Below are 17,875 nucleotides of genomic sequence, written 5' to 3'. Positions count from 1 at the left end.
AGAGAAACGGACAGCAGGGGGCAGCAGGTCCGCAGGTTGCTTTATTTTCTGTAAAATAAAGAGTAATGACAGTCTGTATGTCTCCATCGGTCCGCCTTTAAAAACGGCTCCTGCTGACGTCAGAAGCACTTCCGGTTCAAAACATATTTACAATATTCCCTGGTTATTAATATTATCAATAAACAACTCCAATAAAAACATCTGAATACAAACATATTCAGTTTTTCCTCTAAAACTATAAACAACACAAAGGATGTGAGAAATTCATAAACATCAGTAGAAAACAGGATGAAATATGACCCCAGGCTCAAACACACACACACACACACACACACAGCAGGTTCATAGAACCTTTTTGTTCGTGGTTCTGTCCACATCCAGTTTGTTCGATCATTAAAGAACCGAGTCCTGTTAAATAATGGATCATTTTCAGGTCCGGTTCCGATTCCCTCTAAGACCAGAAGTCTGCCGACTGAGCGGAAAAATGACCGAATCCTCCCAGGAACTTTCTCTGGTTCTGGTTCTGCTCCGAGTTTAACATCCACAGATGTTATTCAAACTCAACAATAAGAGAAAATGGGATTTATATATTTTCACCATGTTATGCAGTTAGTTTCAATCTTAATTTATTTAGCTAAATATTTTCCTTCATATTAAATTATCAAGGTATATATCTGGCTCCAAATTAAATATTTATTTTATAAAAAATGTAGTTTTAAAGCTAAACATTTAGATTGAAACTAATATATTAATTAAATTGAAAACTAATTAATATATAGAAAAGAAAAACTTAGGTTTCCGAACCTCTTCATCTTCGTTTCTTTTCTTAAACATTTCATTTTAAACAAAAACACGAGCCGTTTTAAAATCAAACAGATGTTTACCGATGGATCTACAGCAGGTTCTGAAGGCTCAGCTTTTAATTTGATAGTCCACTTCCGCTAATTTGTTTGTTAGCTAGCCCAGAGCTAAATATTTAGCTATCGAAGAGCTAACTATTTCGCTAGGAGCTAAATATTCGGTTTCTACATTTAGTTAATTTAGAGCTAAAGTGCCCAAAACATTGCGGTTCATTTCTGAGTGTCTTACTGAAGACGGCCCTCCGTCTCGGACCGGACCGGAACCCGTCCCGCTTCGAGCGGCTCCAGGCCCACAGACGCTGGTCCTGATCTGAGAAGGGTTAAAGCTCTCAACAGTAACTGCGGGTTCTGGTACCGTTTCACTTTGTTCTGATCAACTACCGAATTTTAACGGGCTCAGGTTTGGTTCCGGTCAGTCCGTGTGAAGGACCTGCAGCAGCCCGCTCTGACCTGCAGGGGGCAGCACTGCAGTTCTGAACCGGATGTTTTCCACATTCCGGACAGTCAGTCGGAACCAGTCACTGACCCGTTCTGCCTCCAGAACCTTCCAGCTGTGTTCCATAAACAGGAACATGGTGGACCGACTTCCTGTTGGCAGCTGTTGGTTCTGATAAATCACTATAAGATCCAAATTAATCTGGACCCGGCTGGACTGGACCCTCTAAGCAGAACTTTGCAGCCCATCTTTCTGGAATATTACTGGGAAAGTCTGATTTTTCATGATTTTGCGGTGGAACAGCAGAACCAGGAATCGGACCGGGCCGTGTCGGATTCTCGGACAGAAGAACACGACTGCAGAGTTTATTAGACTCTCATATTAGAAACTTTGAACACATTTCAAATCTTTATAAAATACAAACTTATTTACATGTTACAGAAAAAATATGGCTGAAAAACGGATGCAGCAGCAGGCAGGGGGCGTGGCTAAGCGCTGTCCATCACAGTGAGCGGGCGGGGCTAAAGGGTTCGTCCCACCAATCAGGAGACGTCTTGCTTAAAGACTTTGGGCAGAAATAAAAATATAAAAATTAAAAATATTTTTACTTTTTTCCTTCAAAGTGCAAAAATCTATTTTTCATCTTTCTGTAAAAGTCATTTCAGGGCTTTTCTGGTTCCAGTCGGAACCAGACCTGGATCAGAGATGAGGAGCTGCTGGAGGCAGCAGACCCAGTCCGGTTCAGACCCGGTCCGGTTCCGGAGGTGTTTGTTCTCCCGGGTAATTCAGCTTAGGACCCGCTGGGTTCTGGAGGACCGCAGAGGTTCTTATCACATGAACTGCACTGATATTTTTCAGTACCGGATCCTCCTAAAGGAACCGGTTCTGATCCGGTCTTCCCGTCCCTGTGGATTGAGTGTTCCGGGCTTTTCTTTGGACTTTGGCGGCTACAGTGGAACTGTGGTGCATTCAGGGTCCGCTTCAGAAAATCTGAACTCTGAGGTGATGTTTGACACAAAATGAACTGGAGTTCTGGGTCCAGTGGGTCCAGAACCACAGACATGTGGACCGGCTGGTTCCGGATCTCCTCTGGAATAACGAAGCAGAAAAAGTTCTGCAGGTAGACCGGATCGGGCCCGAAGTGGTTCTCTGAGTGACTCACCGACCCACTGAGCATCTGACAGAGCGGTACCGGTTCTGGTCCTGCTTCCATGTAACAATGATCTTCACAGCGCTGCTGGTTTGGTTTTTTTACATTTCCTCTCCTGGATCTTGGGCCCACATGGACCAGAACCAGAATCCAGAGAGTTTCCAGGTAAAATAAGTCTATTGTGACCTCTGACCTCAGGTCTTCAGTCTAAGCACTCCATGTGGAGGGATAGGTGTCCGGCCCGGCCCGGTCCGGTTATTTGAGGCGGTCGGAGCGGAAGGAGTCCTCCACGGCCGGGTCAGCCAGCATCAGCTCGCCCTCCAGCAGGTCCAGCGCCAGCGGGTCGATGCGCAGCGGCTCGTCCAGGGAGAAGGCGTCCATCTCGAAGCCGGGGACATGGGACAGAGCGCTGGCGATCTCCTTGGACAGACCGGGGGGAGAGTCTCCTGCAGGGGGAGGGAACGGGTCAGAACCGGGTCAGAACAGAGTGAGGTTCTGGTGGGTACCTGTGAGGATGATGTTGGGGACGTTCTGGCGGCCGTCTCCGCCGCCATAGTTCTGGTTCTGGTGGTTGAGCCGCCGCGGGTCGCCGGGCTCCTGCAGCTCCAGCGCCCCCGGGGTGTTGGACGGGAACTGGTTCTGACCCGGTCCGCCGTGGTTCAGGCCGTCGACCGGACTCTCAGCCGGGAACTGGAGCAGAGGGAGAGGACCGGTTAAGGAGGTAGCAGGGCTGGTGCTGCCCCCGGCTGGTGGAGGGCAGAACTGCAGCACATGGTGTGAGAAGAATAATCAAGTTTCTCCTGGCAGAGCAGGAAGTTCAGTGAGTGTTGCTGAGGCCCTGCAAGTTCCTGGACTGAATCTGTGGTGAGCGGCAGCCTTCTGCAGCGCTGACCAGGGGCTCGTCTAAAACACGCCGAGGCCCGGGGCCCAGGGCCCGGGGCCTGGCGCTGACAGGCTCCAAGTTACAGGAAGAAATTCAAAGATAAATTAAGTTTCACCTGCTGGTGTGATTTTCCCGACAGCTGCAGGCTGAGGTACGGATCGTCCAGCAGCGAACTGAACAGTGCGTCCTGCAAGAAGCACATCAGGATGTCAACAGCAAAACCAGGCTGGTCAACATGGGGGCCGCGGTCCCTCGGGGGGCCGCCAGGGGACGATACAGGGACCGCAGAACGTTGGGGGAAGATGGGACTGTTTCTATGTGAGGTTCTGACCCGATTGGAACCTACCCTGGTTCTGGTACTCACGTTGTAGAAGTCTGTGTTCAGGTTGATGTGCTGCTGCTCTGCCTGCTGGTTCTGGTCCAGTTTGGACCCGTACTGGGAGGACGTCTGGCTGCACGGGTCCAAAGTGCTCTCCGACTTGACGGGCGGATTCTGCTGCGGTCCCATGGGCCTCTGCAACAGTGGAGGAGCAGAACCGGGTCAGGACCGAGTCAGAACATCAGAAGGGGGCGAGAATCCTGACGTACCGGTCCAAACTGCTGCAGGTGCTGGTTCCGGAGGTTCTGCAGGTGCAGCTGCTGCTGATTGGTTCTTGGCTGCTGGAGGCGGAGCATCTGGTGGTTCTGACCCAGAGATGGGTTCTGCTGGCCTGGCTGGCTGAGCGGGTATGGAGGGAGGCGGCTGGTGTCCAACGGGACGCCCTGTGGGGACACAGGAAGTGACATCACTGGGTGATGAGGGGAGCACTTCCTGTTGGAGGAACTTGATGTGCATCCATCGTCATCCACCTGGCTCCAGGTGAGCTGGTTACCTGGGAGATGGAGGACAGGGTGGGGGACATGGTGGGGGAGAACTGTTTGGGGTGGATCCTCCGTGACTCCCCCGCCATCGGCAGGATGAGCGGCGACAGCTGGGCCCGTCTCCGTGGCGATGTGCTGAGCGACGCCTGGCCCTGCCCGGATCGCATCGCAGAGTAGGGGGAGGAGCCAGATCCGACCACGCCCCCGTAGCCGCCGGACTGGAGGGAGGAGTTACTGAGGGACGAGTGCAGCGATTGGCTGCTGAGGGAGGACGGCAGGGAGGGGGAGGAGCTGAGCGACGACTGCAGAGACGGGTTGCTTAGCGACGAGTGAAGGGAGGCGGAGCTCAGAGAGTTGGAGAAGGAGTGGCTGCTGAGGGACGACTGGATGTTGGGGTTGCTTAGCGACGACTGCAGGTTGGGGTTACTGAGCGTGCTCTGTAGAGACGCCAGGAGACCTGAGGGCACAGACCAACAGACAGGAAGTAGAAAAAAAATCATTACAGGAAGTAGAAGACAGACTGAAAGCGATCTGAGTCCAGTGGCTCCAAAGCAAGCCCACATCATCACTCCTACACCTCCGTGCTTCACTCTGTCTGTTTCCAGAGAGGAGGCTTTCTGTGTGTCATGACCTTGAACCCTTTGTCTCTCTGAGATTGATGGACTGGTCTGGAGATGACCTTTGACCCCTCCCAGGTTGACGTGCAGCACTGATCCGATCCAGAACCGATTTCTAAATCGACAAAGACCTGAGCAGACAGCAGGTGGCGCTGCAGACACGCTGCAGCTCGTCTCATCTCCACATCTGACCTTTAACCTCCCACCGGCTGTGCTCTGAACATTTGCGATGGTAATCAGAGGCGCTTCCTGTCTGAAACCGATCCAGCTGCAGTTTGCTGCTGCAGCTTCCTGCCTGCGGCTCCTGCAGCCACCAAACACGCCGACGTTTTCCGACTGCAGAGGAAGAACGAACCCGCCGCCGTCTGAACCCGGGGGTTAAATTTAGAGCGCAGCTCAGGCCTGGAGATCAACACGTCCAGAAATACAACCTGAAGAAACATTTCCTCAGAGATCAGGGTCACTCTGACCCAAACACACTGAATGCACGGCGGTGGCAGCATCATGGCTTCTGCAGACCACATCTTTTTATCTCTTTATCCAGAACTCGTCCAGCTTCACTGAAACCACGGTGGCGCGACACCTCCAGAACGTAGTCAAGCCCAGAATTATTCATACACCTAACTGTATTTTTATTTATTAGTATTTTTCACATTTGTTTACATACTTAATGTGTATGAACAATTCACATCCAACATTACATAACAAAACTTTTGCTTGGGAGCTATTCCTCTACTTTAGTCTTTTGTCCATTTCATCTGTGCTGGCTGAAGTCTCAAACCAGCTGTCAGATTTTCCATAATGTAGATTTCTTCTATTATTCCACTGTTCTTGCCCAGGGGGCGCCACCTCTCACCATTTCCTCCTAATAGCTTTCTTACTAGATATTAACATTATACCTGTATTTTACCTTTGATGCTGTTAAAGTTGCAGAGCTGTAGTACCATGCTACTCATGGGAATATCATATCCCAGAATCTTCGTTCTAATTTTCCAAACCTACCAATTTCAGTTCCAAAACGTGAGAATCATCGGTGTTCACTGATCCACAGTTCCGCCAACATCCCATATTTATGCTCTTATATCTATTCTGGACTTTAGGATCGATGAAAAATTGTGCTAACTTTTTCCATGTGAATTCTGTCTGATGAGTTTTCCCACATATCTTCATCTGTAATCATCATGCTAAGCTCTGATTCCCACTTTTATATAATTAGTTGAATATTTACTCATCATCAGTTTTTGATAGAGTAGAAATGATTTTAATTTTTGCTCCACTGGATGAATTTATCACAATTTGAATCCTGATTTCTGTCCTGACCTGACAGTTTTTAGTGGTTTAGGGTTAGCTGCCACTGCAGGTTTAGCTTTAGTTCCTGATCATTTCTAAGGTGCAATAGTTGAAGAGAAGCTTGGGGTAATTAGCAATACCCTATGATAATGTCTTAAAAGCAGTGGTCCCCAACCACCGGGACCAATTGGTACCGGCCGCGCAAGAAATAATGAACTACTTCCAGATCTTTTATTTTGAAAATCCTAAACCGGATTTTACCGGTTACGTCTTGCGCGTCAAAATTGAGTCAACTTGCAGCAGAATGAGTAACAAAACAACATCGGAGTACTGTGAACCCTCGCTATTTCGCGGTCTCGCTGCTTCGCAGATTTGCATCGTGCATTGTGTTCTGCATTCTGATTGGCTAAACAGTCTCTCCGCTTCTTCTCTACCTGTGTGTCAATAATGTTGCGGTTTAATATGTACACATACGTAAAACAGCTTGCCAAATTTAACATAATCGATGGTGGCATGTCGGTTTATAAGAATCTTTTTGCCCAGAAGAAAAAAGAGGACAGCAGCTACCGATAACTATGTTCTTCTCTCGTAAAAACACACCTGCACCGCGGGCTTTAGAAGAAAAACCGCTACAGAGCGGAGTCAGGCTGCAGCGGCTCGGTCAGAAGAGCAGTGAAATAGACGAGAGTCACTATTTGTGCTACTGTACTTTGTTTTGTTGTTTTTCATAATTATTTTTTATTTTCTCCCGTTCTAATCCAATAACTCAGGTCGCGGTGGGGCGGCGCTGATCTCCGCAATTAGGGGAATCCGCTTTCAGTTCATTTTAAAATTATTATTTTACAGTACAGTAGTTATTTGTAAAAAAAAAAATTATACAGTACTTTTTATTTGTTAAACAAATGTTTGGGCCTGTAAAAAGGTTTTGTTCTTTGGTTTCAATGTATTATGGAATATTTTATTGTATAATAATTGTAAAAAAAATAAAGGTTTCTACTTCGCGGATTTCGCCTATCGCCAGTTCTTTTTCGAACGTAACGCCGCGAAAAACGAGGGGGTTAGCCCTAACACCCCCGGTCTGCAGCAAAATTGCGAAGGACTGACCGGTCCACGCGACTAAAAAGGTTGGGGACCACTGTCTTAAAGTATTTACCATTAGCTTATGCTATGTTTGTATGTGTTTAGCGATAGCTTTCTCTAATATCTTTTAATGTTTACTGTAAGAAATTAATGTATTAAACACATTAATTTCTTATGTGTTTCATGTTTTAGCATTAGCTTCAGCTCATTTTATGCATGTGGTAATTTAGCAGTAGCTTATACAATTTTTAAAATGTATTTAGCAACAGCTTATGCTAATTTTTTATGTTTAGCAGTTCTGTCAATTTTTTTTATGTAATTAGCTAAGTGCTAGCTTCTGCTAATTTCTGTTATTCTAAAACTAAAAGAGGAATGGAAATAAAACTGTGGCTCTTTCCGGCGCCGTAACACCAGCAGGCCCGGTTCTGCAGAGAATCTGCTCAGGTTTCAGGTTTCTTCATTTTATTCAAGTCGAAATTCAGCAACAATAAAATTCCACTTGTGTAAGAATATTTTCACTCCTCTGTGCTGAGATTCGTCCAAACGCTTCGGTGTTTCAAACCTTCAGCGAAATGTAGAGACTTTCATGGTTTGATTTAGTGACGTTTTTATATAAAACCAGAAAAATACTTTTAAAACATTTGTAAGACAACAGAGCTGCAGTGTTTTGTGTCTAGAAGATGTTGGAAGGAAGTTAAAGGTTCTTTTCCTGACCCGGTGGGTTCTGACCTGGTGCTGGCTGGTGGTAGCTGCTGTTTCCTCCGATGGCGTTGATACCCAGCTGGGTGAGGGTGGAGGCCAGGTTTCCGGTGCTGCTGCCCCCGCTCAGAGCAGAGGATGCTGGGTAACCGGGCTCGTCCTGGTCCAGCGGCGTGGGCAGAGGCGACGGGAAGTGGAGGCTGGACAGGTCGGGCAGCGAGCCGCCGGTGTTGGGGACCTGAGGGACGCCTTGGACTGGCGTGGACGGTTGCTCCGGGGACGTGAAGATGCTAGGACGAGTTAAAAGACGGTCAGAACCGGGACTGGACCTCTGGAGGAACTACGGATCAGAACCAAGACTTACTTGATGCCTGGAACCTCACAGGACTTTGGTCGAGACGACGGCAGAGACAACTGGACGGAAAACAGAGACGCAGAAGAAGAAAAGAAGAAATAAAACAGCAGAACCTTGTGGTTCCGGATGATCCACAAGGTTCTGCTCAGGTCCAACCGGGTCCAACTTGAGAGGAGAACTGAACAGTACCTTCTTGGCGTCCCAAGCTTTGAGCAGTTTGTCTTCGTCCAAAATGTTTTCCTCAATGGGAGGAACCGGATATGGGAACACTGCAGGATGGAGGACAGGACCATCAGAACCAGCAGCAGAACCATCAGAACCAGCAGAATCAGCAGAAGAACCTCTTAACACACAGCCTTCTGTCACACTGGATCAGAACCTGAGCATAGGAGTTTTTATGTCCCACTGCTGGAGCACTTCCTGGTTTCTGTCCAATCAAAGGGCAGAAAGACCCCCCCCCCCTCCCCCCTTCACAGTACATCTGGTTCTGGTCAGTTCTGCAGAAACTGGACCTGGATGGAGTGACTCTGCCAGAAGGTTCTGACCCAACTTCCTGGTTCTAACACTAGAACTATTGGAGTTTCACTGCGACTTTCTCAGCAGCTCCGACTCACTTCTTCTGTTCTCTGCATCGCTCGGCCCTGCAGCGGAGAGAGAGAGAGATGCTTCAGACAACCAGCATCCAACCTGCATCCAGCATCCAACCTGATTCCAGCATCCAACATACACCAGCATCCAACATATAACCATCATCCATCCAGCATCCAACCTGCATCCAACTAGTATCCAACCTGCATCCAACATCCAACCTGCATCCATCCAGCATCCAACCTGCATCCAACTAGTATCCAACCTGCATCCAGCATCCAACATATAACCAGCATCCAACTAGTATACAACCTGCACCCAGCATGCATCATCCAACCAGCATCCAACATCCAACCTGCATCCAACATCTATCCAACATCCAACTAGTATCCAACCTGCATCCAGCATCCAACTATTATCCAACCTGCATCCAGCATCCAACTAGTATCCAACCTGCATCCAGCATCCAACATCCAACCAGCATCCAACATATAACCAGCATCCAACTAGTATCCAACCTGCATCCAGCATTCAACTAGTATCCAACCTGCACCCAGCATGCATCATCCAACCAGCATCCAACATCCAACCTGCATCCAACTAGTATCCAACCTGCACCCAGTATCCAACCTGCATCCAGCATCCAACCTGCATCCAGCATCCATCCAGCATCCAACTAGCATCCAACCTGCATCCAGCATGCATCATCCAACCTGCATCCAACTGGTATCCAACCTGCATCCAACCAGCATCCACCATCCATCCAGCATCCAACCTGCATCCAACTTGCATCCAACCAGCATCCAACCTGCATCCAGTATTAAACCTGCATCCAACCAGCATCCACCATCCATCCAGCATCCAATCTGCATCCATCCAGCATCCAACCTGCATCCATCCAGCATCCAACCTGCATCCAGCATTAAAATCTGCATCCAACCAGCATTCACCATCCATCCAGCATCCAACCTGCATCCATCCAGCATCCAGCATCCATCCAGCATCCAACCATCCATCCATGGTGCTCACCGCTGCGTCTGGCTCCCTGGGGGGTCAGGGTGGGTCCCGCCATGCTGAAGTCTCCCATGGGGGGGTTCATGACGCTGGTGTGGAGGGCGGAGTCAGAGTTGGTCCTGAAGGGGGCAGACAAAAAGATTCAGGAGGAGAGAAGAAGAAGAAGTTCAACGGGTTGAAAGTAGCTGGAGATGCTGCATCACTGCGACCCAAAGACTGCAGCAACAAACCTGCAGCTGCTGCGGCAACAAACCTGCAGCTGGATGTGAGTGGATGTACAGAGCTAGTGGAGCTCAGACAGCAGAGAGATGGACGGATGAAACAGACAGGAACAGGAAACAGAAACGTCTCACACTGTCAGGAAGAGGAGGAAGAAGAGGAAGAGGAGGATTCACCTGTTGAGCGCTGTGGTGGGAAGACGGAACAACTGGCTTTTATCTCCAGGGAAGTTTCCAGACCAGTTCCTTTCAGTGGAACAAGACAAAATTATTTTCCTCCAGTGACCGGAGAGAGAGAGAGAGGAGGGCAGGGCGACGAGGAAGAGGAGCGCAAGCCAAGAAAGGAGGAAGATAGAGGCAGCGAGGGGGCGGGGCCGAAATTTGGTCATCAGGTTTTAGTAGGACAGACTGGAAGAACAGCATCCATAGGCCTGTCATGATAACAAATTTTGCTGAGCGATTGTCTCAAAAATTATTGCGATAAACGATAATATTGTCTGAAGACCTTTTTACACTGATTTAATGGAAATGACGTAATAATGCATGCGATTTCCTGCCAAAGATAGATACACTTTATTTTCAAAAGAATATTTAACACTGGAGCTGATAAACAAAACAAACAAAAACAAAAATAAAATGGATTCTCAGTCTCCATTAACAAAAAACTCACTTGAAAAAAAACTAAACAACATAAAGCCAAAGTGGAAATAAATACTGCATTCAACCAAAAGATTATGAAGTCTGTATATTATGTTGCCCTTCAGTAATAATTAGATGTAAATAGAGAAGATGGGCACATCGACTACCTGATGCAATAATTCACACTACATGATTTTTTGCTCCTATTTTTCCCCTTACAACAATCTTAGACCGTTGGTCTTTCTAAGATTGTGTGGTGTGTTACGGTAGATCGTCGTTGCCGCTCTGATCCAAATCAGGATTTTTCCCCGACTGGGATCTTAACTCCACCTGTTGAATGTGACAGGCAGCCAATCAGAAAGCGAGGATTCTCCTCCGCGCTTTCTGAGGGGAAATTACGGAGGGGAATCCCAAACAGCTGACACGGCGCAACCCGAAGTCCAGCGGACATTGGAGATGATATGTAGAAACAACATTAATGTTTATTCAACATGCAAAGAATATAGAAATGACAAGAGGAGGAGTTGGAGCGAAATTGCTACTGCAGTTGATAAACCCGGTAACTTTTCAGCTGTTCTTCGTTAACGTGACGTAAATAGTTTATAATGATTTTCATTCAGTCAGGACTTTACGCTGACACTAGCCACATGCATTGCAGGTAGATTGTAGTAAAGCATTGATTAATGCCTGGTTTTAAAATTAGTTCACTGAACTTGTAGCCATTATTTTGTGCCCATTGTTGGACACCACACGGCCGGACCGAACCCGATCGAACCGTCATACCTAGGATTTCTGTCGGCTCATGTTTGGTCTGTCAGGTTTTGAAAATGGGCCGATAATCGGCCGACAGCTCTAAGATCCTGTAGTCTGCGCTGGGCTTTACACTGAGGAAATGAGGAAGGGAGGGTCAGTGGAGAGAACCGGAGTTGAGCCTTTTTTCATTTGGTGTCATCAACAGAAAGAGAAAAAGGCCGGAAGAGACGATAATGCCGATAATTAAAATGACGTCGATAGTTTTAATTTATCGTACAATTAATTGATTTATTGTTTATCGCGACAGGCCTAAGCATCCACCATCCAACGTCCATTATGTAAAGTCGCAATAACGCAATAAGTGAGTTTGTCACGTGGGATCTGGATGAATCCATCAAAGCTTTTTACTCAATAAAATCACATTTTTTCTGATAATTTTATAACTTTATTCTGGAAATAAATAAATCTCAGTCTCCTTCATTCTGACAGTTTTATGTGAGAATTAAGACGTTTTAGTGTTTTCCTAATCTTCCTCTATTCAGAACCATCTGAAACCCAACGGGCCAGGCCGTGAAACGAAACGTAGCGAAGGGAAGCGGCTTGGAGTTAAAACGACTGAAACTGCAGGAACAAATTAACGAAGCCACAGAAAAACCACAGAAGAAGCAGCAGCAGCGGCCCAGACCCGCTTCCTGTTAGTGCTTCAGCTGTTAATGAAACAGAGGGATCCACTTTGTGTGACCCACAGCGACCAGAACCAGAACCAGAGCCGTTTAGTCAGCAGAACTGATACCCAGGTTCTGGTGCGGTTGGACCAGCAGATACAGAACAGTGATCTTTGCTTTGGTTCTGACCCAGATGTTCCCTGGATCAGCAGATCTCTAGGATTTCTGGATCTTGGCCGGGTTCCTGAGTGGTTCTGACCCAAACCAGCAGTCAGTTGCAGGAAAACCCCAAAGATCCATCAGAGGCTGAAGCGCTATCTGAGCTCGATGCGTCACCTAAAGGTCACCTACAAGTCATGCATCCTGACAGGAGTCAGGAATCTGTTCAGGACTGGTCCAGATCTCATCACCACTCTACTGGTTCTGGTTCTGGATCGACCCAAACGAAAGCCCCGAGAGATCCTGGAGATGAGCTCGGAGGCCGACGGCTCCATCGGGGAGCAGCAGCTGAACCTCAGCCAGGCGTCCAGAGCCGTCCTAAAGGGACACACGCGTTCCTGATCCAACAGCTGGTTCGGACCGATTACTTCCTTAGCATGTGAGCTAGCTCTGCAGGTGTGTTGGGTCAGGGCAACATGCGGGACATCGTCCCCTGAGGACAGACTGCGTCTCCTGTCCTCCTGCAGTCTGCCTGGTGAGCCTCTGCTGCTCCGCTGAACCACCTGGGGTCACGCTGGGGTCACAGTGGGGCTTTGGAGAGGCGGGAACACACAGGGGGCTCGGAAAGAGACAAACAGGGGTCCCAGAGGACAGACACGTCTCCATGGAGACGAGGGGGGTGCGGGGGGGGTTAGCAGACTCCACCTTCTCCAGCTGGCATCGGGGGGCGGGGACAGGTAGGCGGCGCTGTACAGAGAGTTTTCCACCTGGGGAGGCAGCAGGTTAAGGAGCAACAACACAGTCAGGCTCTTTCACAATAAAAGCACCACTATTCAACCTGCTCTTCTTCTCCTTCTGAATTAAAGAAACGTTTCCAGAACCTAACCCTCCACTGCGTGACAGCCGGGTTCTGGATGCTTCTGTCATTTCATTTACTCTGCAGAGTTCAGACTAAGGCAGCATCACATAGCAACAGCCGGGACCAGACCGGACCAGAACCTCTAGGTCAGCAGGAACAGCGGTTCTGAAGGATACTTGGCGGTTCCGGTACGGTCGGACCGGCGAGACGAAGCGGCGGTCCCTCTGGACCCGCTCCACCAGGCCGTGGTGGCGGGTGGAGCGGCTGGACTCCAGGCCGGACTGGAACGAGCCCTGAGGGGAGGAACAGCAGAAGAAGAAGAGACGTTCACCGCTGGGCTCAGACATCAAGTTCTGAGACTTTTATGGCTGCAGCTGAAAATATTCAACCAGGACGGAAAAGCTGGAACACAATTCAGCCACAATAAAAGAAGATTCAAGGTCAACAGGAACACAACGCTTTACTGGAGTTATACTGGGCAGGTAACCAGAGACTGGAGGCTAACGCTAACAGAGGACTGGTTGACGCTAACGGAGGACTGGTGGAGGCTAACGGAGGACTGGTGGAGGCTAACGGAGGACTGGTGGAGGCTAACGGAGGACTGGTGGAGGCTAACGCTAACAGAGGACTGCTGAAGGCCAACAGAGGACTGGTGGAGGCTAACGCTAACAGAGGACTGCTGAAGGCTAACAGAGGACTGCTGAAGGCTAACAGAGGACTGCTGAAGGCTAACGGAGGACTGGTGGAGGCTAACGGAGGACTGGTGGAGGCTAACGGAGGACTGGTGGAGGCTAACGGAGGACTGGTGGAGGCTAACGCTAACAGAGGACTGCTGAAGGCTAACGGAGGACTGGTGAAGGCTAACGCTAACAGAGGACTGGTGAAGGCTAACGGAGGACTGGTGGAGGCTAACGGAGGACTGGTGGAGGCTAACAGAGGACTGGTGGAGGCTAACGGAGGACTGGTGGAGGCTAACGCTAACAGAGGACTGCTGAAGGCTAACGGAGGACTGCTGAAGGCTAACGGAGGACTGGTGAAGGCTAACGGAGGACTGGTGGAGGCTAATGGAGGACTGGTGGAGGCTAACGGAGGACTGGTGGAGGCTAACGGAGGACTGGTGGAGGCTAACGGAGGACTGGTGGAGGCTAACGGAGGACTGGTGGAGGCTAACGCTAACAGAGGACTGCTGAAGGCCAACAGAGGACTGGTGGAGGCTAACGCTAACAGAGGACTGCTGAAGGCTAACAGAGGACTGCTGAAGGCTAACAGAGGACTGCTGAAGGCTAACGGAGGACTGGTGGAGGCTAACGGAGGACTGGTGGAGGCTAACGGAGGACTGGTGGAGGCTAACGGAGGACTGGTGGAGGCTAACGCTAACAGAGGACTGCTGAAGGCTAACGGAGGACTGGTGAAGGCTAACGCTAACAGAGGACTGGTGAAGGCTAACGGAGGACTGGTGGAGGCTAACGGAGGACTGGTGGAGGCTAACAGAGGACTGGTGGAGGCTAACGGAGGACTGGTGGAGGCTAACGCTAACAGAGGACTGCTGAAGGCTAACGGAGGACTGCTGAAGGCTAACGGAGGACTGGTGAAGGCTAACGGAGGACTGGTGGAGGCTAATGGAGGACTGGTGGAGGCTAACGCTAACAGAGGACTGCTGAAGGCTAACGGAGGACTGCTGAAGGCTAACGGAGGACTGGTGAAGGCTAACGGAGGACTGGTGGAGGCTAATGGAGGACTGGTGGAGGCTAACGGAGGACTGGTGGAGGCTAACGGAGGACTGGTGGAGGCTAACGGAGGACTGGTGGAGGCTAACGGAGGACTGGTGGAGGCTAACGCTAACAGAGGACTGCTGAAGGCCAACAGAGGACTGGTGGAGGCTAACGCTAACAGAGGACTGCTGAAGGCTAACAGAGGACTGCTGAAGGCTAACAGAGGACTGCTGAAGGCTAACGGAGGACTGGTGGAGGCTAACGGAGGACTGGTGGAGGCTAACGGAGGACTGGTGGAGGCTAACGGAGGACTGGTGGAGGCTAACGCTAACAGAGGACTGCTGAAGGCTAACGGAGGACTGGTGAAGGCTAACGCTAACAGAGGACTGGTGAAGGCTAACGGAGGACTGGTGGAGGCTAACGGAGGACTGGTGGAGGCTAACAGAGGACTGGTGGAGGCTAACGGAGGACTGGTGGAGGCTAACGCTAACAGAGGACTGCTGAAGGCTAACGGAGGACTGCTGAAGGCTAACGGAGGACTGGTGAAGGCTAACGGAGGACTGGTGGAGGCTAATGGAGGACTGGTGGAGGCTAACGCTAACAGAGGACTGCTGAAGGCTAACGGAGGACTGCTGAAGGCTAACGGAGGACTGGTGGAGGCTAACGGAGGACTGGTGGAGGCTAACGGAGGACTGGTGGAGGCTAACGGAGGACTGGTGGAGGCTAACGGAGGACTGGTGGAGGCTAACGCTAACAGAGGACTGCTGAAGGCCAACAGAGGACTGGTGGAGGCTAACGCTAACAGAGGACTGCTGAAGGCTAACAGAGGACTGCTGAAGGCTAACAGAGGACTGCTGAAGGCTAACGGAGGACTGGTGGAGGCTAACGGAGGACTGGTGGAGGCTAACGGAGGACTGGTGGAGGCTAACGGAGGACTGGTGGAGGCTAACGATAACAGAGGACTGCTGAAGGCTAACGGAGGACTGGTGAAGGCTAACAGAGGACTGGTGAAGGCTAACGGAGGACTGGTGGAGGCTAACGGAGGACTGGTGGAGGCTAACAGAGGACTGGTGGAGGCTAACGGAGGACTGGTGGAGGCTAACGCTAACAGAGGACTGCTGAAGGCTAACGGAGGACTGGTGGAGGCTAACGGAGGACTGGTGGAGGCTAACGGAGGACTGGTGGAGTCTAACGGAGGACTGGTGGAGGCTAATGGAGGACTGGTGAAGGCTAATGTCAACAGAGGACTGGTGGAGGCTAACGCTAACAGAGGACTGGTGGAGGCTAAACGATAACAGAGGACTGGTGGAGGCTAATGCTAACGGAGGTCTGGTGGAGGCTAACGCTGACAGAGGACTGATGGAGGCTAACGATAACACTGTGTTAGTGGAGGCTAATGCTAAATCTTGTCCAGCTCAGGTTAGCGGCTTACCTGGAAGTCCTGCGGGTTGCGGCCGATCTGGTTGACATTGGGTAAGGAGCCGCCATAGTACGGCCCCTGGTTCCGAGTCAGGCGTAACTTCTGGGCCTGCAGCTGCCGGGACGACCACAGGTTCTGATCAAAACCATCATCATCATCAGACTGCATGTTTATCACTGATGGGTCTAAATATCTGAGTTTATTCAACATGAATGAACTCGGTCTTATGACCTATGATGTCACAACAACGCCGTCAGGCAGGTCCGATCCGGTCGGTACTGGACGGTTCAAACAGACCCAAACAGAACCCAGCAGAACTATGTCCGGTCTGGTTTGGACCGGCCTATTGGGCTGCAGCAGACTGAGGCTTCTGAACGGTTCTGGAGGTCCATCAGCACCAGCTGGACCAGACCTTCAGCTGCCTAGAACCTGGGTTCATTCTGCCGACTCCAGAACCAGAACCAAACGGCTGCACAAGCAGAACTCTGGCCCGGTTTCAGGTCCAAAGTTCTCCAGAAGTTTCTGCAGATGAAACAAGTTCTGGTTTGTATTTCTGCAGGAACTGAGCTGAGAAAAAGTTTTCACCCATGAAGATTTTTCTGTTCATGTTTAATAAACAGAATCAATCCATAAAGTCGCGTTTTAAAAACCATTTTATTAACAGGAATCTCCAAACCAGCCTGCTTATGTGGGTAGTAGTATAATCCTGAAAGCTCTGCCAAAAGCCCAGAGCATTATACCACCTCTACCAGCAGAGCCTGGAGATGAAAACACCGATCTGGACACGAACAGGAACTGAGTAGAGGAGCAGCCAAAGTCCAAAGAAAAGCCAAACAACCGATGAAGAGTTTAACGTGCAGCTGGATGCTTCAGGTCAACAAATCTGACCCCAGGATGGGATGAAAACAGACTGATAACAGGTCTTAAAACACCTGGAGTTTGTTCAAAGTCTGTTCGAAACCACCGCAAACATTCAAAAACACAACAAACCGGGACAGAGCAGAGGCTCCGTAGCTCCAGCAGCCGGACAGCTCCCAGTTTTTCACCCGAGTTAGGACGCCTCATTCCCGGCTCCAGCAGCCGGACAGCTCCCAGCAATGCAGTAGTAAACAGTTAGCATCGCTGCTAACAGAAGCTAGCCCCGCTAACGACGGAAACGAAGAAAACCGAAGCGCTTCCGACTCTAAACGAGACAGAAGCTTCTCACGTTATCCCTGTAAACGTCTTTTTGTTTCTAAAGTAACCGAACACAACCAAAAATCTCCAGTCGACTCAGCAGAACCAGCGGATCTGGCGCCTCTCGAAGACCCGGACAGGCCTCTCTTCCTCCGGTGAGCTCCCTCCTCCTACCTCCTCCGCCTCGCACTCACCCTGGTCGAAGTGATGTCCATCATAACCTCCTGGAAGGCGGCCGTCTCCTCGGCCTGTCGCTGGGTGTGCAGAGCAATCTTCTCGCTGAACTTTCGGGGGTTGGAGGCCCCGGACCCGGAGCCCATGGCGGGTCCTGGTCCGGGTCCTGGTCCGCCTGAACCCGTCGCAGACATCTTCTCCGAGCGGACCGGACGACCTGACGTAGTGGAATGATTTCAATCAGAGAGGGTCGGAAAAGAAAGAGGT

The 17,875-nt window shown here is 49.9% G+C and overlaps 1 protein-coding gene across 3 annotated transcripts; it reads right to left on the bottom strand.

Annotated features, from left to right (window-relative positions):
• Positions 1-17,848, bottom strand: LOC116717872 (CREB-regulated transcription coactivator 2). Of its 3 annotated transcripts, none has more exons than XM_032559522.1 (16): positions 17,629-17,848; positions 16,271-16,393; positions 13,303-13,419; positions 12,973-13,034; positions 10,229-10,297; positions 9,849-9,952; positions 8,846-8,872; positions 8,421-8,500; positions 8,241-8,290; positions 7,907-8,166; positions 4,202-4,647; positions 3,918-4,091; positions 3,694-3,843; positions 3,445-3,516; positions 2,953-3,136; positions 1-2,892 (listed from the first exon to the last, which is right to left on the bottom strand). In XM_032559522.1, exons 1-16 carry the CDS (start codon positions 17,800-17,802, stop codon positions 2,702-2,704), a joined length of 2,283 nt encoding a protein of 760 aa, XP_032415413.1. In that variant the 5' UTR covers positions 17,803-17,848; the 3' UTR covers positions 1-2,701. The 3 variants fall into 3 exon arrangements, with proteins under 3 accessions (XP_032415413.1, XP_032415414.1, XP_032415416.1); XM_032559523.1 differs by having other exon boundaries at positions 16,271-16,372; positions 17,629-17,847; XM_032559525.1 differs by lacking the exon at positions 10,229-10,297.
• Positions 17,849-17,875: the final 27 nt, after the last annotated feature.

Source organism: Xiphophorus hellerii, chromosome 3 (assembly GCF_003331165.1).
Source record: "Xiphophorus hellerii strain 12219 chromosome 3, Xiphophorus_hellerii-4.1, whole genome shotgun sequence".
NCBI classification, from domain to species: domain Eukaryota; kingdom Metazoa; phylum Chordata; class Actinopteri; order Cyprinodontiformes; family Poeciliidae; genus Xiphophorus; species Xiphophorus hellerii.
This window is presented reverse-complemented; position numbering and strand designations above follow the sequence as displayed.